Genomic DNA, 26054 nt, shown 5'->3' on the forward strand with positions numbered 1-26054 from the left:
TTAAAATTTACGTGATCCTATAAGGATAGAAAGGAGAGTAAAGACTATGAAAGCCCTGGCTGTTTCACAGTCGTCATCTCAAAGTAATAATTTCTGTATGAATCCAGGAAGAATGTCCCATCAGATCATCAGCTCAATTAATCCCAGAGGCACCCAAGGTTGGGATGTTTTTAACAGTGAAAGTGTGAAACTCTTCATCTAACCTGAAAACAGGAAGTAGACTGATTCATCACAGATCTAAACATTTTCGAGAAAAGCACAACCCCCCTACACACTGTTTCCCATGGAGTGGTGATTAGACTGGAAATCAGTTTGAGGTTCCCATGGCTAAACTGACATCATTAGCTTCACTGCAGGCTGACTAATGAATAACTGCATCATTTTATGGGTAATTAATTGTGGCAACACAGCTGTACTATAAACAGATGCCAGCACATCCACACAAACACACTTTTCACATGAATCAAAGCATAGCCACCTATTGCAAAGAGATTTAAGATGTTTGTGACTGTTTGCCAGGATATTATCATGAAATCAATGATCCTGCATGTAAATTAGGTTAGCATTTCTTTCCTCCACAACTTAATGAATTGTTGCTGACATTCCAAACTATTTTTCATTGGCTAATATGACCAACAAGAAGACAGAGACATACAGGAGAAGAACAACAAACACACTTTTAGTTGTTTGATTTATTTGTGGCTTGTTTATCAGATCAGAACGGAAATGCAAATGATGGTAAATACATACAGTTAATGCACTTGGATTCATTTAACACAAGCAGCTAAACCATTATTCTTATCACTGATTCTACAGTATCGCACATTTTAACAACAGCAGTTGGTGGATGGGATAATGTTCTGAAATATAGCTTGACGTTTACGTAGAAGTGCAGAACAGTAGTAAACAGGACAGTTTCACTCTTGTACTTGGTACAAACTGAGGTTTCAGATTTCATGTTCAGAGAAAATGCACTATATTCACTTCTTAATTTAAATTACTCCATCATTAGTCATAGATATCTTAATTTTTTACAGGTCAACACAAATAGCGCACTCAGACACTGGTTTGCCATGTTATGATGAAAGGCTGATCCACATAAACATCCTTTGAAGTCGCATCAATAATCAGCTCCTATAAGAAGAGGCAGAGAAAACAGAGGGCGACTTAATCCTTTCGTTCATTTAACGTGGCCTGTTCTTCGTTATTTGTGAGCTGTATAATATTAATGATAATAATAACGCTCTTTAATTATTTACATTTAAATAGAGAAACCTACAGTGTTTAGATGTGTATAACAAAAATGAGCATCCCACAAATGCACTGACCTGGGAGTCAACGTTGTGCTCTGGGGTGAGATTATGTGCCACTCCAGCTACAGTCAGGGTAACCTTTGTGATCTTAGTACTGCCTGCACCCCAAACCTTCACGACGCCCAGCTTCAGCCGATCACCAGCAGTAAGACCATTGTGGGTCACCTGACTGGACAAGGTGTTCTAAATGAGAGGGTTGGAGACAAGGAGGAGGGTTAATGAAAACCAAATACATCCAGTGCAAATGATTACATATTTGATCTGTATCACTGATAAACAAAATAATAATAATAATAAATTCCACCAGCTATCAGTTTTACAGGATTGCGGTAATTGTATGACATGTTGGACAACAATCGGCACTGGAAGACACTTTAAGCCCTTTGGTGTATCTACAGATACTAAATCTACTCTGAGATCATGTCCAAGTTTTTCAGGTTTGTGAAAGAAATGCTTTGAGCTTGTCTGACTGCTAAACATGAACTTTTGCAGAAACCTTCCAACAAAACTGGTGGTGACTACATTGTGGCTTTTATTGTTTTATTTAACTAAATGGTGTCGAGGAAGAAGAAACACAACATTTCATTCTCTTCTGACTAAGCATGTACATTTTAAGCCACAAAAATGTAAGCACAAAATACCTTTGCTCTTGAGTAATTTGAAAGCATCTACTGAGTTATCATTTTTTTACTATAATGGTCACTTATCTGCTTTGACATAATTAAAATTATGTGTTAATATTATATCATTAAAGCACTAAAACATTTTTCTTTTCCCTTTTCTTTTCTATTTTTTAATACCGGTGTCAAAATATTTTCTAAAGTTAGAAATTTATCTGAAGAAAAACATATTTCAAACCACCAACTGCTAACAGTTAGCCTTTGACATCCACTTAATTTGGCCATTTTGAATGCTAAAGCATGCATTTACAGTAATAATGACAATGAAAAAAAAAACACGATACGTAGTTGGCTCTTGAACTCACCGACTGTGCTGAAAATGAGATCAGAAGATATTTGTTGGTCTCCACCGTGTCTGAGGAGAGAAAATACGAACATGAAAACAAAATAACTGACACAGAGACAACTTACGGATACGTGAGAATTTGTGCCGATGAAGACTTGAGTTGATATTCATTTGACTAAATGGAGAAAATATAAAAATGATGTAACATAGTAATGACTCGCAAGCAGACGAGCCATAACAATAACAATTAAGTAAAATAAGTAGATAATTGGCTTAACGTATGCAGAGTAAATATACACATGGGTGAATAATTAATTGGTGGCGTGAATAAGTGAACATGGAACTGGTTGGATGAATGACACCATGACCAGGTAAGCAAGTAATGCATTGAGAAAAGAAAATAAGACAGCTAGAAAATCACCATTCGTTATCAGGACTGGGGATTAAAAAAGTAGCTCTAAATTTTAATAGCAGTCCAAAGGAATGTTTGTTGAAGTATTTCAATTTAAGCAGACGGACTGACAAAGCAGCATTGCCTTTCATTAAAAGAAAAACACAACAAAGAGCTGGCAAGATGTTTATCTACTGACTAACAGGATTACTAAAATGTTAAAATAAAATAGCACTGTGTTCTGTGTGTTTGTGTGTATATGCATGTGTGAATAATCACTCTATAAACACATACATTAAATGTCAAACCCCATGCTATTCGGTGTGTTGATAGGTGTAGGTGTTTAAGAGGGACCTTTCACTTACCAATTCCCTCGCCATCATCCCAGAATAAAGATCCTTCAGCGGTGCCGCTGTCACTCAGAGGGACGATCAGTCCTAGAGGATTCTTCCGGCTAAAAAAAAAAAGCAGTGGAAATGTTTGTAGCAGATATCTAAAGGACACCGTCTGTTTAAACCTGATGCTGAGAACAAACAGGGGCCTGATCTCCTTACTGTTGAAAATGATCATCACCTGAGTGTCCCACCTCTCATTCCCACTCACACTTAAAAACATTCAAACACACAAGCAATATGTGTTTCTCTCTCACTAACCGACAAACAAGCACACAGGTCACGCTACACACAGGATGCAGACCTGTAGCTAACTGTATGGGGCATAATGTGTGCTCACCTGTAGTATGTAGTGTTCTCGGGCTTCTGCCAGGGTAAGATGTATCCTCCTCTGATGTGCAGGTTAATATGGTCCAAGGGTGTCGGCATGTTAATCATTTGGCCACGCACTCCAACATCTCCGGCCTGATGAAAGAAATGATTGAATGCTATTAAAGTACTAGAGGCACAGGTAGAGTGTGAAGGCATCTTTTAATTAACAGAATTACGCAAATGCATTGATAACAAATATTTGCTTTTAAATGTTATTGCTATAGACAAATACTTACTGTGTGGTAGTCATACCAGCGTGCGTTGGGAAGATAGCCATTCACATTTGTGACTCCCTGAAATCAGTCGCAAATAAAAACAATCAATCCCAACACTAATGGTGTAGACATTTAAAAGAAAAAGGGGAAAAAAATGTGTGTGTGTGTGTGTGCGTGTATGTGCGTGTGTGTGTGTGTGTGCATGTGTGTGTGTGTTACAGCATACCGGGTCAAGTGCGGGGCTGATAAGTAGGGCAGGTCCCCAAAGGAACTGTTTGTAGATTTCCCATGTAGATTTGTCGTCCACAAACCTGCGATACAGCAGCACAGACGCCATTAAACCTCAGTATTCAAGCACTCATTCAGGATTCAGTGGCTTCCAGATGAAAGCCAATTAAACTCAGCCAGCCAGCTCCTTAAATACCAGCTGCAACTTTTTAAGAGTCACTTAAATTGATCTTGTTTTTCAAAGAGTTTCACGTGTTCATGTTTGGAAGTTGCCAAGTGTAGCTAATCATCTCACATGCAGTGCCTTGCTCAGAGAGCTTTTGAAATGCCGATATGAAAGAAGTGCAATTGTCAAGAAAAACTATTCTAACTTTCTTACCAGTTCTAGTTATTCTCATGAGCAAATTACTTAAACTCCATACAAAAGTCATGGGTAACCAAAGTGAGTTTTATCTACCACTTTAACTGAACATCTGCAGCCAGTCAGAGATGTTTTGTTAGTAGTGTTTGTGTATTTGTGTGTGTTGTGATCTAAGCTTACTCGTGCAAAAGTGGTCTGATCACTGTGTTTCCTTTTGTATGTGCCTCATACATCAGCGTGTACAAATAGGGCAGGAGGGTGTAACGGATGTTCAGGACATCCCGGCTTGCTTCGGCGAATGGTTTATCCCAAGCAACAGGATCTTGTCTCTAAAAGAAAAAAATGTAAACACATTATTATTTAAAAGTTTCAAAATTTCAGCTTCAAAAAAAGCAAAGTTCATGAGTAAAAGCACCATTTTCATGGCACTGTTCATGACACTAGACAAACTCCTAATTCCCAGATTGGTGTAAAAATAAATTAATTCTATAGATAATGAAATAATTCAATTGTTGGCACTGAATCCAAGAGCAAAAATACATTTTAAAACCTTTAGATTTTAAGATCCAATGATGGTTTAGTAATTTAAGTCAGACTGCACAAATATAAACCTGAAAAAGTCAAATAAGCTGATTTTAAAATTCACAATCCAATCCATCTCTATGGATGCATATTTAACCCACTCACCGGGTTGCCCTTGCCATTGTGGTTGCGTGAGTATGGATAGAAAGCACCCAGCTGCATCCAACGGAGACACATCTCATAGTCAGGTTTATTAAACAACCCGCAAATGTCTGCCCCGGTCTGAAAGAGAGAGTCAAACCCAAAGTCTTTTGTATTTTTAAGCATCATGTTGAATCAAATCACACATTGCATTTCAAGATGTAAATAATGAAACTCAATTTAAGCTACTGTATGTTATTTAGTAAGTACAAGATCACTCAGAGGGTCAAAGCCAGGAGAGATGATGATACTTACGTAAGGGATCCCAAAGAGACTGAACTCCATCATACCTGTAGAGCAAAGAAACATTGGAAATTATGTAAACTGATTAGAGTTTTTGCTTCGTTTTAGGGGTTTGGGATCATGTTAACCTATGTGTTAAAGACAAAATATATATTTTCAAAACACAATTACGAACAGCACGTTTTATGCAGAAGAGTAAAATTAAAAATAAATGTGTATGTGTACCAATAATGGATTTGTAAAGCTGGTCCCAGCTGGCATTGTTGTCTCCGAGCCAATGTCCAGCCCATTTTCCACTAGAGGGGTAGGTGGACCTGGTGACCACTATGCCTCTTTTACCAGTCACGTCCAGAAGGGCACTGTGCAAAGGAGAAGGACAAGCATATTTGCCTTACACATGCAAATAACACACGTGCGCATACATAGCCGAGCAATTAGAATAACATAAAAGTGTCGTCTTTCTTTTAAAGCAGTTATTCATTTATTATAGAAATGAATTATCCAAGGTGCTATTTTTTAAATTAAATTAAGCTAAAGCAATTGAGCTAACAGCCTGAGCGTCCGCGTATCCTTTTCTGCAGCTAATTCTTCTCTGCGGTGAGAAAAGTGTTTCACTTCATGGACAAATGTATTTTCACATTGTTAAGTTAAATAAACATGCTGAAAGATATGAATTTTCAGTCTTACATTTACATTATTTTTATTCACCTATATGCAATTGGACTTTATTCCAATTATGGATTTAGATTATGATGACAATTTTGTCTGCTTCAACATATTAAAACAGATCTCTGGCATGATTTGCATTACTCAGATGAAATATCCTGGATGCTTAATATGTAAAAAAATAAATAAATAAAAAAGAGCGCTTGACCTTTTATGGTTAATTGCTTTTCTTAAATACAAAACAATAACAGCACCTGCACAGATACTGATGTCAGCAGGAAAGAAAACAATAACGCACAAAAACACGCATACAGACTTGCAACGACACACACACATGAACCGGCACATATATAAACACATATTCACTTACTCATAGGTTGGCTTGGTGTGCGACCATCCGTACAGGTTATGGACATCATAGTGTCTGACTCTCGTTCCATCACTGAGTATCTGTTCACTGTTCATGCACAGAGTCTTGTGGTTTAAGCCAAGATGTTTGGACTCCAAGGCTGCAAAATGCAGGCACATGTAGATAAACATAATGAGTTTAATAACCTAATTATTCTTATTATTGTAATCTAATTAGGATGAACAAAGACAACATTCAGCCTTACGTGGCATATATGGTGGGTTCTCTAGTTTTGGATCACCAAGACATTTCCCATCAACTGTGCCGTGGACAAAACTGGCAGGTTCATTCATGTCCTGCATGGAAAGGTAAAGTCCAGATGATGAGAGTGAAAAGGACATCTGGTATAAAGGTGCCTTTGTTACATTTTCTACTTCTGGACACTCACGATCCAAAGGCCATCAAACTTCATCGTTTTCTCGTAGAATTCTTTGATTTCTTGGTGCCACCACTGTGCTGTTTCTGGCCGGAAGAAGTCTGGGAATGCGGTGTATGACCTGTAGAGCTGGAGGTGAGAAGTCTTAAGTTTAGGCACATATTAAATATATCTGAGGTGGTGAGGTGAATGGATATTATTGTACCTGTACTTGGGTATCCCAGTCCAGATTCTCATCTACTATAACGTTGGGATAATCAGGCCAGACCTGTAGAAGAAAGCCACAAAAAAGCCACAGAGTTTAAATGCTTTATTTTACAGTACATACTGAGCTACACACATGTTGTCCAACCTCATGTAACCTTTCATTCCTTCTTACCTTGCCCCACACAATTCCATCACTGATGTGTTTGGGCCACTTGATGAAAACATCTGCTGCTTTGCCTCTCGCAAAGGCTGGGTAGGGCTGGGTCTCATTGCCTGAGATAGCGGGATCCTGGAAATAAATATGCACAAGTCTTGTGTGTCCAGTGGTAGACAGTGGCTACTTTTTCAATAACATTTATCCTTTGCAGATATAAATGACTACCATCACATTCAAACATCTTTTTTTCTTCCCTGTGGTTACTAATATGTCATTACCAGGATGAAGATGAATCTCATGCCCTCTTTTCTCATGCTGTCAACGAGTGCAGGCAGTCCTTTAAACTCTGAGTCCAGGACAAAGTCCAGCTGACGCTCCATGTAGTCAATGTCTGCATACTGCACATCCTGGAACAGACAGCAATTCAAGCTCAAATGAACAGATGTTTAAGTAACTTTGAACAGCCTGCCACATGTTCACCTGAATGCACTTTATATAGTGAGTGGATACAGTTAACTTTTATTTAAAGTTGTTTTGTTTGTTTGTTTTTTAAATAAACCCATTACTAAAGCACTAAACAGCTAAATCACGTTTTAAAATGAAAACAGGAATAGTATTTAAATTATAAATCATTTGCTAACAAGGCATCATTAGCTGGGTTTTAATTAATAAATATGTCATAACAAATAATGGTTCCTTTAGACGAATGTTTAAAGAATTGAATTATTAAACTTTGTGCAGACTTTCTCTCTTTTTCACAAGCATTCATAAATTAAATGTCTTTTATTTAAATAAACAAATATCATAGGTGTGCACACTTGCTCCATCGCTGAATAATATATTCTGCCACAGAACTGCAGAAAGTACAAACATCCTGTCTCCATGAACTTACATAGGGTATAGCAGCTGCCCTCATGTCTTTGTATAAGTCTGCTATTTCCTTGTCATTGGCGTAACCATAGCGACAGAGTTGGAACCCAAGAGACCAATAGGCAGGTAGAACAGGTCGTCCAATCAACTGTTAAGAAGAAAAACAAACAAGGATGTCAAAAAGTGTTAAGCACAGGGAAAAAGGTGTTATGCGGGATTGGCTAAATAAGAGTGCACAATGAAGCAAAAAAGTAAGGTGCTGTATTTTATCAACAGCTGCCCAGAGTCAGGGCCCTGTAAATTACATCTAGCCTATTTGGAGCACAAAAAGGAAAGCTGGCAAAAATGCTGACTGTGAACGGTTCTCAAAAGACACGATTAGCATCTGAGAGCAAATTAATAAAACATATAAAAATGTAAGCTTAGACTACGTGTGAATTTGATTTAAGGTGAGCAAATACAAATAGGTATCCAGTTTCATATATTAGTAATTGCAGAACAATATAAAATTGTTTGCAACCAACGGGAACTTTTTATTTGAAGCATACCCTGCTCTGCTTAGTTCTACGACACAAGTTACCATGACGATATACCCCACAAACTACATAGACGCAAACAAACCAGAAGTCCAGAAGACGTACCTCAGTGTACTCCTGCACCACCATCTCGGGCGTAGGTCCCAGGACCATGTAGAAATCCAGGATGCCACCCAGAGTTCGGTAGGTTAAAGCTGGATCAGGTAGGAAGGTCACATCTACAAAACAAAGCAAAAAAGACATTTACGTGACATTTTTATTACTTTCAAATGTACATTAAATTTACAGTAGGAATTACTATCCTCGCAAGAAATGTATGGATATAACAGTATGTGTAATGCACGTTCATCTGTTTATGTTTCAGGGTATGAAAACAAAGGACACAAAAGCAGGGGTGTGCTTATTTTGTGATGCTGGTCATGCAAATATCTCCCCATCAGAGGAACATGTGCGCATGTGTGATTATGTGTAGATGCAAAAGTGGACCAGCAATAGTGTTTATTCATCAGTTCCAACGTGATGTGTGTGTATTTCGCTTACCCATTGCATTGCTGTTTAGCAGCAGCACACCGTGAGCATCAGCTGTGTTCTCAAGGCCCATGTAGAAAGGATGGACTCCATAGCAATTCATCTTGTACTGCAGCAGAGACACACAAAAGGTGAGCATCAAGTGTGGACCATGTTTAACATGTACTATAGCACGCCCCTCCCCTATTTTATTTCCCTTAACAGTTGTCTGAACCCTGTGGAGCTATTTTTTTAAGCTTAGCAACTACCCATGATAATGTCAAGGACATAAAGTGATGGTGTCATGGTGAACGCTCATGTCAATAGAATCTCATCAAAGTATCATGAATGGGCTTTAAATTCTCTGGCAGGTTCTTTACAAGTCATCTCTATAGCCTCTACAGCTCGTGCTGCTAAAGATATTTAGTGCAGGGTGCTCTTGTATACAGCAAGCATGAAACCAGTTTTGATGAAACACACTAATGCCTAAATAATCTATACCTTTCAACCATTCCTTCAGGGAAGTTATGCTCTAATCTCTGCATCAAGAGTAGAAATAACAACTAAATATTGTCAAATAGAGAGTAGCACTCGTTTTTTTACATTGTTTGCAGATACATATACACATGTGCGATGTTACAGTATGCGTGTTAGTGTGATACTTACACCAGGAGGCTGGTCCTTGGCAAACATGCCCCAGGTGTGATAGTTGAGATCGTGCTTGTAGGTGAGATGCTCTGTTTCCCCAAAACCATAAACATACTGAGATGGCAGCTTAGTTGACACTTGGATGAACATGTCTGAGAAGGTAAAGCCTGGCACAGATGAATCCCAGCTAAGAAATGCAACAGAGGAGTGAGGGAGAGAGAGGGAGGGAGTTAATTGCGATATGTTTGACATATCTACAAAATAATTTCATCCTTTCTCCCTATCTTTGCTTTATTTAACTAGAGAAGTTTAAATTCTCTGTAAGTGAGTACTAAAAATAAGCAGTAGGAAGAATATTTTGAAATCACTGTGTGAAAGGTCAAAAAATCAATAAAATCAACAATTAATTCACAGCATGCCAACTTCCAACTTTTTTGGAAATGCAAGCCAAGATACTCACATTACGGTTCCTGTGCTTTTCCTAATGACCTGGATGCCGAATGGTTCGTTCACAATGACCACCTTGTAAAGTCTCTTGTTCTCATCAGTCTCAGGAGTGGCAGGAAGTGACAATCCCACTGGTACCTCATAGCGCTTTGTGTTTGGGTCAAAGATCTGAATGCGGAGGAATTGTTATTGCATTAGCATATAGGTAGAATCAATACAGATGCACCATTGGCTGAACAAAAAAATAAATGAGCAAAATCAGACCTTGAACTGCAGCATTTCACCGGTGTGATAATTAATCTCAACACGGAGTGTGTCAATATCCCGTGACTGTGGACGACCGCTGCTCCTGTACTTCCTGTTCCTAGTGATGTCAAGTGTCATGCCCGAGCTTCTTTCCCGTACTGACGTGACAGTGTAACCATAGTCTTGAGGATAGATGCACCATGGGCCTTGTCCACTGGTAATTGGCTACGTAGGGAAATAAAAGAAAGCATAGAGATTTTAAATATGTGCAACTTTGTTTCTAAAATCGCTGGGAGACTCTACAAAATTAACAAATTTAAAGCAATAGTCACAAAAGCAACACATCAAAGGCTTAAATAGAAACGTTATCTTATTTTTAATAACCCCAACCGGTTCTGGTTCTGCTGGAGGTTTCTTCCTGTTAAAAGGGAGTTTTTCCTTCCCACTCTCGCCAAATAGCTTGTTCATAGGGGGTCATATGACTTTGGGGTTTGTCTTGGTTTGTAATATTGTAGGGTCTATCTTACAATATAAAGTGCCTTGAGGCGACTGTTGTTGTGATTTGGCGCTGTTTAAATAAAACTGAATTGAATTGAATTGAATATGCACCCATCTCACTCCAGTCATGATTGGTGCTTCTACCTGTTCATACCTGATACCTGATTCTGACACTATGGCAGTAAGAACAGGTGTCATGCACCATAAACAGTTCAGATCAAAGCTTAGAATTTTTTTTATTTTGAATTAATAACAGGATTCAAAAAGGATTACTTGCTTAATAAATTATTTAGAAAAAGTTTATACTTCGTTGTCATATGCACCTATCTTGTGTTTTAGAAAAACACATGTGTATGTGAGCATATGACCATTTTTTACTTACATCCCAGATGCAGCCTCTGGCCTCGCAGTTAGCCTGATCCGCATGTTCCTCTGGATGGCAGTCGATGCGTATCACTTCCCACTCCAACACGTAGGTCTCCCCGAGGGTCAGTCTGAGGTCACGCAGGAACAGCACCTGAAGTTTAAGGGAGGAAAATGTTTTTGCGGTGATCCTTTCTGAGCTGTCTCTGAATTCAAATTTCCCCATGCTAGTGAGCTCAAAACCTGCTTCCTCAAGATAGAATGTGGGCTTGATGATGGATGTCCTCTCATTTCAGAATTATTTGTAATGTTTCTAAATTAGTTGTTCCTACAGCAATTAATAATTATTCTTACAATAATATTGTAAATCTTTTTTTACTTTTGCCTCTGCATTGATCATCTGATGCTCAACTGGAGATAAAAATAAATGTGTGGCGTTTTAAAATATACATTCTGCTGACACGTGAGTAACAGTAACATGGTGTTAGCATTGCTAGCACTATTACACCATGTGTTTTGTACATTAACTTTTTTTGCGAACATAATTTCCTTCGATATGAAAAAAACAGTAATGTTGTTTTTATTTTACATTTATTTTGTACGTAATCATGTCGATGCACATTCATGTGTTTACCTTCTTGTCTCCATCGTGGTGGATGTTGCTGGGTTCTAATGTGGTAGTAGAGTTTGTGGTGCCAACATGAGTCACAGAGATGGACACGGGAGGAACGGGTATCCCAAGGATAGTGATGTTGTCAAACTTCAGGTTGTTCGGATCATTGTAACCAGCATGGGTCACCTGCATAGTCAGAACTCCCTGCAAGGCAGCAGATACATAATCACACGATCTGACTTTCTACACATTATCCCAGATTTAAGAGATACAGCATTTATTTTCACTGTTGCCCTCGAGTAATGTTAACATATGAGAAATGCACATTATGGACAGGAAAAGCTAAAATTCTCATGTGGTTTGGAACTTTGAACTTTAGCGCAGATTGAAAGGAACATGTCGGCTGGATTTGAAAAAGTGCTGCATGGTTTTGTGAGGTGAACTCACCTGCTTAAGAGAGAACTTGTAGTGGATGTAGTTGCCATTCTCAATTGTATCTGTAAAGAGAAGGATGTGCAGATCTTTGTCTGAGTAGATGAACACGAGTGATTCACAGGTACATAGCAAAGTGGCTCACTTCTACTTGTTAATGTAAGTGAGCCAACTGAAAGTGATTTCAGAGTCACATCAATTAATTAACTTTTTTGCTAAAAACAAACAAACAACCAAACTTGTAGTGCCCCAGATACAACACATTTGCAAACAAAAAGGCAAAAGATGAGAAAAGAGATAATACCTCTGGAATCTCCATCATCCCAAAATAGTTCCCCATCTGCATTGCCGTTGTCATCAGGAGCAATGAGCAAACCCATTGGGTTACGCCGACTAGTTAAATATACAGAAACAAATGTAAAATTACAAACATATGAATAAATGAACAAATCCATCCAATGAATATAGTCCAATAAAATGAAAGAATTGTGCAGTATAAAATTATGCGCACATTTGTGTGTGTGTGTGTGTGTGTGTGTGTGTGTGTGTGTGTGTGTGTGTGTGTATACCTGTATGTGGTAGTGACATCAGGTTCCTGTGTGGGGAGGATAGCTCCACCTCTGATGTGTAATCCGAGCTTGTCAGCTGGTAGATACATTTCCATGTGTGTTTTTCGGACTGTTAGCTTTTGCATCTGATCAGAAGGACAGAAGAATAAAATATTATATCCCTAACTTTCCTCTTGTGTGCTAAATAATCCATGCAATTAACTTTTCATTTTTAGATATGGATTTTTAATTGTGTTTTAGTTCAGTTTCAATTTAATCAGGGTGCCCTGATCCCTCAAATCTGTTAGTCATCATTAGTAATTGTTATTTAAACTCCAGTTTAAAACTAGAAGGGGCGTATCAACTAAAAAAAGGACATAATAATTAAATATGTCCTTTATAGCACACTATAATTAGTAAAAGACTTATGATTTGTAGAGTAGCTGTTCCATTTTGTACAAGTGGACTAAGCACTAATATATGACTTCCTTACATTATGTTGAATAACACTGGACCTCATTATATATCAGTCAACTTTTAAACCTGTGTCTTACCTTAGACGACAGGCTTCATGACATTTGGGTGTTAAAATGGTTTTCAAAATATTATAAAGATAAACTTCACATTGCTCTCTTTGTTTTGTTTTGTCTTTCTATCCTCCATTCATTTCTTTATTGGCCCACAATCAACCACAGTTGATATCTAATCACTTGAAGACAACATGCTCACAGCAGCCTAATCTTCATCTTCCTTTCTACTTGTCCTGTTTTTCTCTCTTGTTTCTGGTTTTTGCTGTCTTTGTGTTGTGCTGTCCAACGTTTGCCCTTTCTTTTCATTCCACTGCTTATCGATTTGTTTTTGCAGTATTTCTTTGCTCTGTAGCTTGTTTTTCATGGTCACTTTCACTGCATCATTACTCCTCCACTCTTCTATACTCCTACCCAGATAATAACGGGGGACTAACCAGGACAAGGGTCCAGCAGCATGACAGCCAGCGTAATCATTCATCTGATCGGTGGATGCTTTCCATCACCGCCATGGCGCCTAAATAAGGTCCCAAAGGAACTTAACACCTCTTTTATCTTTCTGTCTCTTTCTTCTCTTCTCCTTGTCCTCTTTCTTGCTCTTTGTTCTCACTCCCACTCTGTCTTATCGCCTTAGTCTCACGATCTCAAACAAAGAACTTTCATGTGAAACATGTTTTTGTCACAGTGTAACATGATGCTCCATCTATCTGATCTCTTTATTTTTTAATCTATTTTCTTATATACTTATTGTGCTAATTCAGCTCAATGGGATTTTTAAGGCAGTTGTTTTTTGTTCAGATTATATTGAAGATATTATTTTAACTCGATAACTGGGTTTGCTACATTTTAACAGCTGCTCATACTTTACTGTCTGATTTATGGCAATTGTACCTAAAAACAGTTACTTTTGGAAGTGCACTTAGCTTGGACAACTTCCTGAAAACAGCAAGAATTTGACCTGAAAGTAGTGCAGTGTCCAAATTGAATTAATTATACAACTGCTTTTTTTTTCTATAGATCTATCAAGACAATCACACTAAAGGAAATAGTCGTGCTTTATGGAAAACATTTTAATCAACCAGAACATGTTCTTACCGACTCATAGTCATACCACAGAGCATCTGGTACATATCCCCACACCATGTCTACGCCCTGAACAACACAAGAGCAAAAGGCGTCTTTAGCCATTTTCACATTTTCATAATTTTATATATCTAAATACAGAAAGAGCAAGAAGGAAAAGAAGAAAACAGATGAGTAGGGGAGTGTGTTTGTGTGTGTTCACTTACAGGATCCAGTACAGGTGTGATGAGCAGGTGTTTTCCCCAAAGGAACTGGCGATCCACTGTCCAGGTTTCACTATCAGAGTAGAATCTACGACGAGGAGGAATACAAGTGAAATTAGATATCTGTCATCATGTCGTGACTGACTAAAATATATTTTAGATTAAGGTCTATATGTTTAATGTTCCACTGTTTAATGCCAACTTTTTAAAAAAAAAAAAAAGCTTCATATTGTTTATATATTGTTACTGTTTCTGTGTCTTTATTTGCTGATTATACCTTCTTTTTAATTTGTCTGTGTTTTTCAGTTTAGGCCTCATAGCTTAGCTGTCCTTACATCGGCTAATCATGCCAGTTTTCCATCATGCTTTACAATGATTGAATCATTGGAGTAATCTCCAATCATTTTTTCACTTCTATGTCACAATCACTTTTATCTCATTATTATCGTTATTTTTCCTTTTGTTATTTGGTACTAAATTGATTTAAGACAATATGCTGAGTGACTTACTCATGCATGACGGGACGTACAACAGTCTCCCCCGTGGTGTGGGCTTTGTAGAACATTGTGTAGAGGTAAGGCAGAAGTGTGTAACGTATCGTCAGGTAATGTTTAGAACTCGCCACCAGTACTGAGTCAGCGCCATATGAAGCTGGATCCTGAGGCTGGAGACAGAAAGACGGATTAAAGGGATGAGGCTAATAAGGAACAGGTAATGGGAAAAGAAAATAAAGATTTGTGGGGGGGTTTACTGATAAACTAATGGAAAAGTGATCAAACAGCAAAGGGGCGAGGGAAGTAAAAAACTAGAGGATTTTAGAAGGACTAGAGAATTAGAAGAATCGAGTGGCAATAAAGCTGTCAAAAGGATGGGTGAGGTAGTGCAAACAAATACACATTAGGCCTGTTCATAATGAATAATCACAAAATTACTTTTACATTACGCTTTTTAATTACTTTTTACATTTGAGCGATCCAGAGGTAAAGTTCGTAAAGACAGCTAGTAAATGAAAACAAATTATGCGTGATGCTAGTTCAGTGACAGTGGTGAGGGCAGGCTGTGGTCCTTAATCTGATCTGGGTGATCTTTTAATCCCATAACTCGTTTGTGCGTCTGTGTATGTGTTGGAACTAGCTGTATGGGATGTGATGAGTGCCATGAGTAGGGCAAAGCAAAGGTCACACTTCAGCTGTCTCTCCCCAGCTATGCAAAGCTTTTAACTGCTCGGGCTCTACAGCACCTATAAAGTGTTATGAAATGAAATGAAGTGTATACCCTGCAGCACTTTAGACCAAACAGGCAAAAAGTGACATCTGATATTAGACTTGTGACAGAAAAAGCTGCCTTTAGAGTACCTTGTAGCCCTCAGCGTTGTGGTTCCGACTGAAGGGATAGAAAGCGCCGACCTGCATCCAGCGACGGCACAACTCTTCAGGGGAGTCGTCAAAGAAACCACAGATGTCGGCTCCGATCTGAAACACATTTCCATCGACGTTTAGCCAAAACCAGCTAATTTAAGTGTATCTTGTTGTATTGGAAAAATGAAAGTTGAATAATATTTGACAAACTCCGAGAACAGGGAATGTCAAGGATTTTAGACAGATTTGATAATGAAATATTTCTAGATTATAGTAGCCAAAATGGCACCAATGTGATAACTTAGCCCCTTATTTGTCTTTTGAAATGTCTCTCTTGATCTTGGCTCAGTCCACTTGAGATTTACTGGCAGTAGCTGTTGGTTGTAATCTTTATTTACATTAATTGCACAATTGAGTCCAAAAAATAGACTGCATTCAAAGGCCACTCTGCAGAGACTGTTTGCTTTCTATTATTTACTTATTGGTCACATTTTACAGCAGGCTCAATGGGAGGGAAATGATCCAAATCCTTTTTGCCCTGTGTTCTATATGTGTCTTCTGAGAAACCTAAAAGGCAGGCTGCAGTGATACAGTTCCAATAGGAGTCCCTGGCATGTATATACAAATGCCTGATGTGCACAGCTGGGGAAGTGTGTGTGTGTACATCTGACTCACTGTTTTTCTACTGTTGTTTGAAATCTGTGAACTAGGCATATATGTGTCCGTGAAATAGTTTGTGAAACCCTCTGTTTTATTTTTTTCTTTACCTATTCTATGCATCTGCACATGTCATATGTGTGTGATAATGGTTAATGTTATTATCATACTTTTATATGTTGCTAAAGTGGAAAAAAACATCTTTCTTTTGTTTATATTCAAAGCTTTTTGGTCAGCTAGCATTTAACATTTTTTCTGAAGGTTTGCTACTCACATAGGGTATTCCAAAGAGCCCAAACTCCAGCATGCCAGGGATAGCCCATTTCATGTCATTCCAGGTGGCAGCATTGTCGCCTAGCCAGTGACCTGAATATTTTCCCACACCTGGAAAGGAAGAGCGAGTCAGCATCATGGAGCGGTTTTCTCCAAACACACGGTCCATAGCTCTGTGGGATGGAGAGAAGAAAGAAAGGAGACAACCAGATGATACCGGATCACTAAGTTACAAAAGGACAGGGGGACAAAAAAAAGCAAAAATGCACAAGTAACAGAGAAACAGGTATCAAAAGTGGATATGAGGGGTAATACTGTACTTTTAGAGAAATGAGAATTAGGAGATGTAAAGTAAACAAAATTCATTTGTGTGTTGCTATAACTTACTCATGAGTCTCCCCTAATCTAAAAACACTCTTTCTTGGTTTTCTTTGGTTTAGTTACTCTGAAATTTAGCCAGTTTAGCACCTTTCAATCTTAGAGATAAGGCAAATTGCACAGTATGTAAGATATTTAATCTATCATAAATGGGCATTTGCATTAGCAGGATTTATGCTAAGGTTCCATTAGTTATGCTAATGTTATGCTAAGGTTAGCGCTAAAAAAAGCTAGCATGAAGCCTGCTAATGCAATGTGTCTGGCATTAGGAATAAACTAAACAGATGTGTTTACAAGTCAGGTGTTTATTTTAAGTATCTGTGCAGTCAACTAGCTGTTTTCATGAATTTCAGGCAGTCTGTACAAATCACTCTTTAACTGTTTGCCAGCCCCTACCAGATTCTCATATCAGCGCGCCTTTCTAGGTTTGTGTACATAAATTATCATTAAACTCATGTTGAGGGCCATGGGTCAGTAACTTCTGCTTCTACATCACTTGATTTTGAAGATTATGTATGTCACACTGCTTGTGTACTCACTTCTTAGTAGCCAGGACCATAGAGTAGCCATACAGACTGTGGACATCATAGTGGTTGCCCCAGGTTTGCTTGGCATCCATACACAGAGTCTTACTGTACATGAGGTCATCCAAAATTTCTGGGGGAGAGAACAGATAAGGGGAAAGTTAGAAGCAGCACAGAGAGAATACAGGATGCAGAAAAGGAAGAGAGTGAAAGGATGAGATAGGCATTGATGTACTGTATACTTTAATAGGAAATGGAACGAGAGCAATAAAAAGGGTGGCATCAGGGGAAGCTGCTTTTCATAGTTATGATCTTCCTGTCTGGGAAACGGTCAGAACAAAAGACATGGCAGAAGATTCATTTTCAGAATTCTTCACAGGGGATCCACTATGCCTGATGAACTCACTATGTTTGCTATTGTTGGACGTTCAGCTGCACTTCTATGATATATCCTATTTCATGAAATATGTAGCATTATCATGGCTTACCAGAACATAGAAAACAATGTCTCTTACTTGGAATGTAGGGAGGGTAGTTGAGTTTGTTAACAGCACAGCCCTTCGATGATCCTTGCTTGAAATTAGCAATCTCATTCATGTCCTGCAAATGCATATGAGAATATTTTCTTGTAAATATACAAGAAATTAGAGAGTAAAATTTATTCGGTGCTTCTTTATTGGTGCCGATGTCCAGCCCACAATTTGACTAGCAGCCCCTGTATGCATAATACCTTCATTTTATGTATTTACAACTGACTTACAATCCAAAGTGCGTCGTGTTTGACCTCCTTGGAGAACCGCTCGTACTCATCCACCCACCAATCGATGCAGTTGGGGTTGGTGTAGTCTGGAAACACGGTCTCCCCTGGCCACACCTTGGAGGGAGAGAATGTGACATGATGTTTACCAAAAAACCCTAAAACTTTGAGGCATAACTCATATTCCAGTGTTTTGTTTATACACCTGACCTTCCAGGTTTGGGAGAAAGCTTTAACAGCTTTTTTAACATGCGTTTAATAAAGCAAGAGGTTAGTTTACACAATAACATATATGCAGACAACATGAGATGGCATGAACAGCCAAAATTATGAGCTCTGAGTGAGAAATCAGTGTTCCTATGAAGATGCTGGAGGAACAGTTTAGGGGCGTGGGAATAACAGAGAACAGAGATGATGATGCGATACAGAAAAAGGAGAGAAGGTAAAGGATAAAGGGGCTAAAGAGACAAATGAGCCGAGCAACAGGAGAGAATCAATAATGCAATAAGAATCTGTAGACATGTCTGTTTGAAGTCAACGTTAGTGATGCACATTGAGAAAAATGATTCATCCACTGAGAAGAGTGGAGGTTTGGTGTGTGCGTGTTAGGATGACAGGAAGATGTTTTTAGCAGATGGTCAGAAATTCAAGGTCAAAGTAGTTCCTTGCAGATGCCATCTTTTTTCCTTCAAGACTAGATTTTATCATCTCCAGCTGCGTACTTATAATGACAGGAGTGTAAATAAAATGTCAGCAGCTGTAACTCCATACGTCACTTTATTATTGCCTTTTTATGGTCTTTTGTGTACATGTCTCTATCAGACCCTGTGCGTACTGCCTTTCTAAAGTCTCTTTCTACCTTCCATCTTATCTATCCTTTATTCATCTATCTACTTTGTCTCCTCTCCCTCATTATGTCTTGCTTCCTGTGTATGTCACCATACACTCAGTGCGATCGTCGATCTGTTTCCCTGTAGATTTTCTTCTAATCTGTTATTTATGTCCATCTATCTGCACCTACCCTTTCTCTGCACATGTCTTTGTCTACATTTATAACCTTTTCCTTAAATCCTCCACTCTCCCCGCTGCTCTGTTTACGCTCATCTTTTTTAACTAAGCAGAAATGTTCAGAAATGTTTGAGTGAGGTCCTGCTATGATGTTCTAACGCACGCCAACATTGTTGTGCCACCAGGAAAGGCTTTTATCTTGTTCTTTCCAAGCAATTTTTGCTTGGTTGTAAAAGCAGAATAAATACCAGGTCTGTTTATGTATCTCCCTCATTACAAATGCAGCAACAGCAGAGGTCCCGCGGCAGACACCTTTGTTTTTATAGCCGAAAGACAACAACATATGTAAATAAAGCACAAACCACACATATGTGTGCACTCATAAACCACAAAGTAACACAAATACATTTGATCCAGACAAGCGGATGCAGGTGGATGAACACAGGGTGTATACAGCATGTATTTTTCTACTAAATTTGTGACTTTGTGTCACAACAACAACAATATCATATGATGGTACTGTAATAGTCTAGTTTTACTGGTCTTCCAGGTAAAAAAAAAAAAAAAAAAGAAAACAAAAAAGACATAATAGTATATAGTAAAAATATATAGTAACATATAGTAAATATACAGTAAAAAAAAAAAAAAAGATTAAGTACATAAAAGGAGTGGTACCTTTGGTATTTGATATCATTAACAGAGTAAGTAGCAGACAGGTGCTGCTAAGCAAATACGCTTGATGCATCAGAATATCAGGCTTGTACAATGTAGCTCACCTCTCCTATCAGAGGAGTCTTCCCATCTGATTCAGTGACCCAAGCATTCTTCGCAGTGCCACGGTCATAAGACTCATATGGAGCATCTCCAACCCTCTTGCTGGTGGCTATTGCGGGATCCTGGGGACAAATGATACAGTCATAAGAATATATGCTCAAATCAAATCAATAAATTCATAAAAATTACACGACTGCCGTCATTTTCATTTCTTCTTTGGTGTTGCTGATGTAGCAAATGTTACTGTGCGCTAGAAGTAATGATTTAAACACTTTGATGTCTGTTTTTGATTTGAAGTTTTTATGATTTCTTCTTATTTTTCTAGGTTACATAAATACACCCAATATGGCCACAAAGTACTTCTTACCAGGATAAGGATGTATTTCTGCCCCCTCTCATGGAGATAGTCAGCAAACCGAGGAAGTTCAGTGTAGTTAAGCTTGTCATAGGTGAAATCTTTTTTATTCTCCATATAGTCTATGTCGGTGTATTGGACATCCTGCATGGGATGGAAAAAACACTGCATTGATATGCTATGTCCATGCAATTTTCAATTCTCAAATGAGAGTCTGATGTATAAAAGGAATTTTAAAACTCAAACAGACTGAATCTTACATATGGGAGGCCCACAGCACGGTTTCTCTCCACTGTTTCCTTGACTATGTCGAGGTTGGTGTAGTTCCACCGAGAAAGCTGGAATCCCAGTGACCAGTAGGGAGGCATGACGGGCCTGCCAGTGAGCTGAACGGCATAATTGGAAGTGTTTTTAATGTAATTAGTGAGCCACACAACAATATTAACAAGAAACCTCGCGCCACATGTTTTGCATTTAGTAAAATCACCTCGAGGAACTCCTGCACCACTTGTTCCGGTGTGTCACCAAAGACAATGTAGAAGTCAAGAAGCCCTCCAATAGTCCTGTAGGTCACAGCTGGGGCAGGCTGCAGTGTCACATCTGGAAACAAACAGAAAAAAGTAGCTTAATCATAGCAATATAAGTTTATGTTGTGATTTTAAAATAAGTCACACAAATTTCCCACGTGTCTGATTATTAAAGGTTATTTTATCTTATTTCCTTTTTTTTTGCAAATGCGTCACCTTTTCAGAATATATATGTGTGGGGTGGGGGTTTTTTTTACACTTTCTGTTGGTTTTTAATCAACTGCTAGTGTGTGTTCTTGCATTTGTGTGAATATGTCTTTACCCATAGCATTGCTGTTCAAGAGAAAGACCCCGAATGACTTTCCACTCTCATCTTCCAGACAGAGGAAGAAGGGATAGTGTCCGTAGAGGTTGTGTGTTCCCTGCAGAGAAGCCACAGTGGGACAAATGAGTATACAATAGAGGCATGTGGGACACTTACTGAAACTGAGGGGGTGACTACACAGAATAATCAGCTTACAAGGCATTCAATTATAGGCCCTATGAGAAGGCAAACAGACTTGTAAGAAGCACATGCAACATGTGCATGCTGTCCTCACCCCATTAGGGAAAGCGTCTCTGGTGAAAATTGGCCAGGTTTTCCAGTTGGTGTCATGGCGATACTGCCTGTGGACGTGCTCCCCGAGGCCGTAAATATTATGTGATGGAAGTCTGGCAGACAGCTGTATGTACTGATCTTCAAACACCAGTGGTGCGATTGTGGTGTCGAACCTGAACGTTATGAGGAAACAAAGGACTAAATGATCACTGGGAAGTGTAAAGACAGACTGATACATTGGGATGTGGGGAAAGGGAGAGCAGGTAAGAGGGAAACAAAGAACCCTGAAAAAAATCTATTTTTGCCCAAATGCTGACTTTTAAGTAATCCGATTACATGTAATTCTGTTAAATAAGTGCAATGTAAAACGTTAAATTTAATGGGATCTCTCAAAAGCAATGTTCTTGGTTGGTATGCTTTCACTTGATACCAAAGATATTTTCCTTAATGATTAACTTAAGGATTAATGATTACTCAGAATTATGACTTCATGTTTGAGTGAAGTAAGTAAAGGAATTAGAGTGAAATGGAACTAGAAGTAAACATAATTACTCTGGGAGATGAGTTTTTAGAGCAAATTAAACAACAAGGAGGAAAAACACACAGAGACAGGCCAGCCCATTAATCTCTAATAAGGCCTCTGGGTAGCATTTGTCTAGTCTTCAAAAGAAGCCATACACTGCTGACGTTTCCAGTTCCATTCTTCTGTTATCTGTATTTATCTTATCTGAGGAGTACTTGATCAATGTGGTGTCAGCTAGGGCCAGCCAAGCATGACTTGTATCACCATCAAAGTAATCACGTGTTGCATGGGCATTATCTTACAGAAGTTCTTACACAATGATTTCAAATGATGCACAGAATCATTGATAATCTATTAGTATCTATCCTCTGTTGTCTAAAGCGACAGAATTCTGATAAGTTATCATTTCAACAAGCCTCTACTGCAATAAATTTTTTAACAAATATATCCTCGTCCGTCTTTATTTGTGCAGGCATATGTGCATACACAACCCTATTTTCCATCCATCACAACAAATACTCACGGCACCTACGCAGAGTGATTGCTTACACAACTTTCTGGTTCTCCTTCCTGCGCACAGTAAGGCCAAAGGGTTTCTGTGTGACCTGCAGTGTGCTGCTGATGGGAATGGATGGGTTACTGGGAAGACTGCTGATGTGTTCATGGGGGACCTCGAATCTGTTACTGTTGGGATCGTAGATCTGAGGGAGAGGAAAGGAGTCAGGCCTCATCTCACAGTCACAGTAACAATTTCTCATGTATATTGCTATTTTTGTATTAAGCATCCTTTCATTAATCCAAATCCTTTGACCATTAAATATATCTGTAAGCTGCAGATTTGCATACGGTGTAAGTGTTCACCTTAAATCGGAGACGATTGTTTGTCTGCATTTCTGCCTCAAGCGACAGTTGTTTTATCTCCCCACCGAATAAAGACGGAGAATCCATTCTTATCAGGTTTGCTTTAAGAACTGCAAAATTAAACAGAAGACAATAAGATGGTAAGAAGGTTAATATATCATCCACATAATACATCATATCCACATACTATAGAAATCAATTGGATACATCGGTATCAGACAACCAGCAGCAGTTCAATTTGATTCAGTTACATTCACATACTTCCATTTAACAGTCGTCTCAGTGTCCCAGCGCACTTAAATTGTAACATTAGAGACATAAACCTAACGATCTAATGATTCACTATAAGCAAGCATTCCTGTCTCATTCCACAGCTGTAGCATCACATTAAAATTGTCGGGTGAATTAAAATGGGAATCTGTTTAAACAATATACTTTAGTCATTCAGTGATAAAAGGGTGCAGAGCTTATCGAGTACGTTGTCAGCGCTAATATGTCAACGTGTTTGATGACATTTTAACTTACATGTAGTAAAAAAGAAATTAGTTCATTTTTATGTGACAGTTAAACTCACGTCATAATGCATATCTGACTATGCTCATGGATGGAAAATGCATGAAATACCCAGCACTTCACATGAGGGTAGAAAAAAGAAAAACCTGTTAATAGTGCCACATTTATACCAAAAACTTTGCCATAGGCAAAGTTAAAAAAGTGAAAAAGGAAAAGAAAAATTATGTGAAAAAGATAAGTGGAAGGAACAAGAGGCGGTTAACTAGAAGGCCACTTAATTTTCCTCTGTTAGTGAGTACATGAGTCCCAAAACAGGACAGAATAAGAGGGGAATGTGTTTTACCGTAAGGGCTTGATGAATCCTGCGATTCCACGGTGTATCCATGGTTGGTTGGGAAGAAACACCAGGGAACGTTACTCTCATCCCGTGGGCTCCAACAGCATCCACGCACCTCACAATTTGCCTGTTCAGTGCATTGTTGTTGTCTTAATTATTATCCGCATTAATGTCACTAATGCTGTGATTAGTATTACTACTGCTTTTTGTCACCACTGCAAATGTTTAAATAGACATTATAAGCAGTGCAAGAAAAAAATTACGTTAGTAGTTACCCACTGATTATAACTTTTTTTCTGTGTAGGCTCTTTGAGGGGGAAAAAAAACATATTCTGTTCACACATTACTTTGGACTCTAGGAAACTATGGTGACTTATACCTGGGAAGCTCCAGGATCAGGGAAGCAGTCTACTCTCTCGCCAAGAGGAATGTTGGGACAGGTAGGGACAAATGCTTTAGTTGTTCCTGGCAACAACAAAAAAAATTTAAATATCTCCTTGAAGCCAAGCAATCAAATCAATATTATAAAATGTAAATGCTGCAATCTTGCTAGTGTAAATTGATATGGAGATTATTCTCTGCATTGGGAAATATAATCATGATCAAACACGCAAAGAAGGAAGTAATGTAATATTTTAAGGGTAAAGAAGAAACAAAAAGCAAACTAGAGATATATAAGAAAACAATAATAAAAGAAAAATGCTAAAAACACTGAAATCAGAGTAAGAGTAATTTGTATATGTGCAAACAGAACTACCTACACTAAAAGACACATCACAGGGATTTTAAAAAAAATATGCACTTGTGGTATATAGATATTTATCCAGTGGGCATATTGTCTGCCTGCAGTCAGGATGAAGGACTCGATTCAAAGGAGGTATCATTTAAAGGTATGTGACATGCCTCGGTGGTCCACCTACCCTTTTTGACAGCAGATACTGTGGTGGCAGACAGAACTAAAAAGGTGATTGCAGTCGCGGTCATCGGCATGAACAGATCCATTAGGGTCACCCCCAAGCCAGAGAAGCGTCTCCTCCCCATCTAGCACACACAAAAATGAACATGAGCAAAACACTATAAAGGCCAATAATCATTAAAACCCGGGAATGGATAAGAAGTTTAACATTTCACATTTTCATTGCATCAACCTTGAAGTTTCTGCAAAGGCTTTGCAAAACTGAGACAGAAAATGTAATTACCTACAGTAAAGAACGAGAATGTGAGACTACAATAAACCTAAAGTTGGACATTGAAGACAGTGTTCAACAGTCTTAGCCTAATCTTTGCAGATGCACCCATCAAGCAATTAGGTTTCACGCGAGTGTACTCTCCTCCATACTGTAAGGTATAAGTAGTAATATTTTTGAGCTGAGCAGCTAAACAGCCTGCCTCTGTGGTCTTACCTTGGTTCCCTCCACAGGTTGGGGCCAAGTGCTCAAAGTTTGACAGCAGTAGCACCCTTATAAACCAGAGGATGAGGGAGTGTTGTGCATTGTCACAGAGACTCAACCCCCTTTACTTTGTGTGTGTGTGTATGCGTGTGTGTGTACGTGTGTTTCATGCAGGTCCCAAAGCCATAAACCATCTATCATTCGATAGAAGTAGTGTAGCCTACAATCTGCTTAGCGGGCTGTTAGAAATCACCCCATTATCATGCACACTGTGCATGGACATGGTTGTGTGGTTAGAATTTAACTAAAGATTATTGTGCATACTTAGCCATGACTTAGCAAAACCCATAGTTAGTAGTCTATAATTAGCAAATGAACATAGCCTCTCTCCCATCCCAACTTTTGAGATGTTGGGATGTTATTTTATCAGTTTATCACTGTGCAGCATCCCCTGCAATATATATTTTTTAATATATTACTATTAATATGTTATGTTTGCATTTAGTCAGCACTTGCTGTTTTAAAGCACTTCATAAATAAAGTTGGCTTGGTTTGGATTATTTTTTAAAAATATCTCCTTAAAAATACGAGAAAAATAGACAACTGACAAAAAAACACAAATAATTTAAAAAAAAAACCAATTACACTCATAAAAAAATATGTGTAACATAGTTGCAGTA

The 26054-nt window shown here is 38.4% G+C and overlaps 1 protein-coding gene across 1 annotated transcript; it reads right to left on the minus strand.

Moving 5' to 3' along the window:
* Positions 1-677: 677 nt before the first annotated feature.
* LOC146570951 (sucrase-isomaltase, intestinal-like) lies at positions 678-25491 on the minus strand. The gene is made up of 48 exons (XM_085279788.1): positions 25387-25491; positions 24904-25024; positions 24363-24448; positions 23990-24110; positions 23134-23243; positions 22822-22973; positions 21751-21922; positions 21474-21573; positions 21112-21224; positions 20885-21010; positions 20637-20768; positions 20272-20391; positions 18491-18604; positions 18246-18330; positions 17746-17863; positions 16830-17001; positions 15896-16012; positions 15050-15204; positions 14544-14628; positions 14350-14406; positions 12749-12873; positions 12484-12572; positions 12195-12244; positions 11769-11951; positions 11154-11288; positions 10292-10498; positions 10041-10195; positions 9599-9767; positions 8966-9062; positions 8531-8643; positions 7912-8037; positions 7298-7426; positions 7035-7151; positions 6861-6923; positions 6668-6784; positions 6485-6575; positions 6241-6379; positions 5430-5563; positions 5217-5251; positions 4926-5042; positions 4419-4567; positions 3876-3960; positions 3671-3727; positions 3403-3527; positions 3036-3124; positions 2299-2348; positions 1329-1496; positions 678-1134 (listed from the first exon to the last, which is right to left on the minus strand). The coding sequence occupies exons 2-48, from the start codon at positions 25022-25024 to the stop codon at positions 1057-1059; spliced, it is 5448 nt and encodes a 1815-aa protein (XP_085135914.1). The 5' UTR covers positions 25387-25491; the 3' UTR covers positions 678-1056.
* Between the last annotated feature and the right edge of the window lie 563 nt (positions 25492-26054).

Source organism: Mchenga conophoros, linkage group LG7, assembly GCF_057382185.1.
Source record: "Mchenga conophoros isolate Kocher_MC1m ecotype Shallow Benthic linkage group LG7, M_conophoros_male_GT1.1, whole genome shotgun sequence".
Classification (NCBI taxonomy): domain Eukaryota; kingdom Metazoa; phylum Chordata; class Actinopteri; order Cichliformes; family Cichlidae; genus Mchenga; species Mchenga conophoros.

Bases quoted from the DNA above. Each gene is read 5' to 3' on its own strand.
- LOC146570951 (XM_085279788.1), bottom strand. From the start codon at position 25,024: ATGGGGAGGAGACGCTTCTCTGGCTTGGGGGTGACCCTAATGGATCTG. The intron at 24,111-24,362 runs GTATAAGTCACC...TGCACTGAACAG, and splicing joins CTGATCCTGGAGCTTCCCAG to GCAAATTGTGAGGTGCGTGG. The intron at 5,564-6,240 runs GTAAGTGAATAT...TCCTTTGCACAG, and splicing joins CACACCAAGCCAACCTATGA to TGCCCTTCTGGACGTGACTG.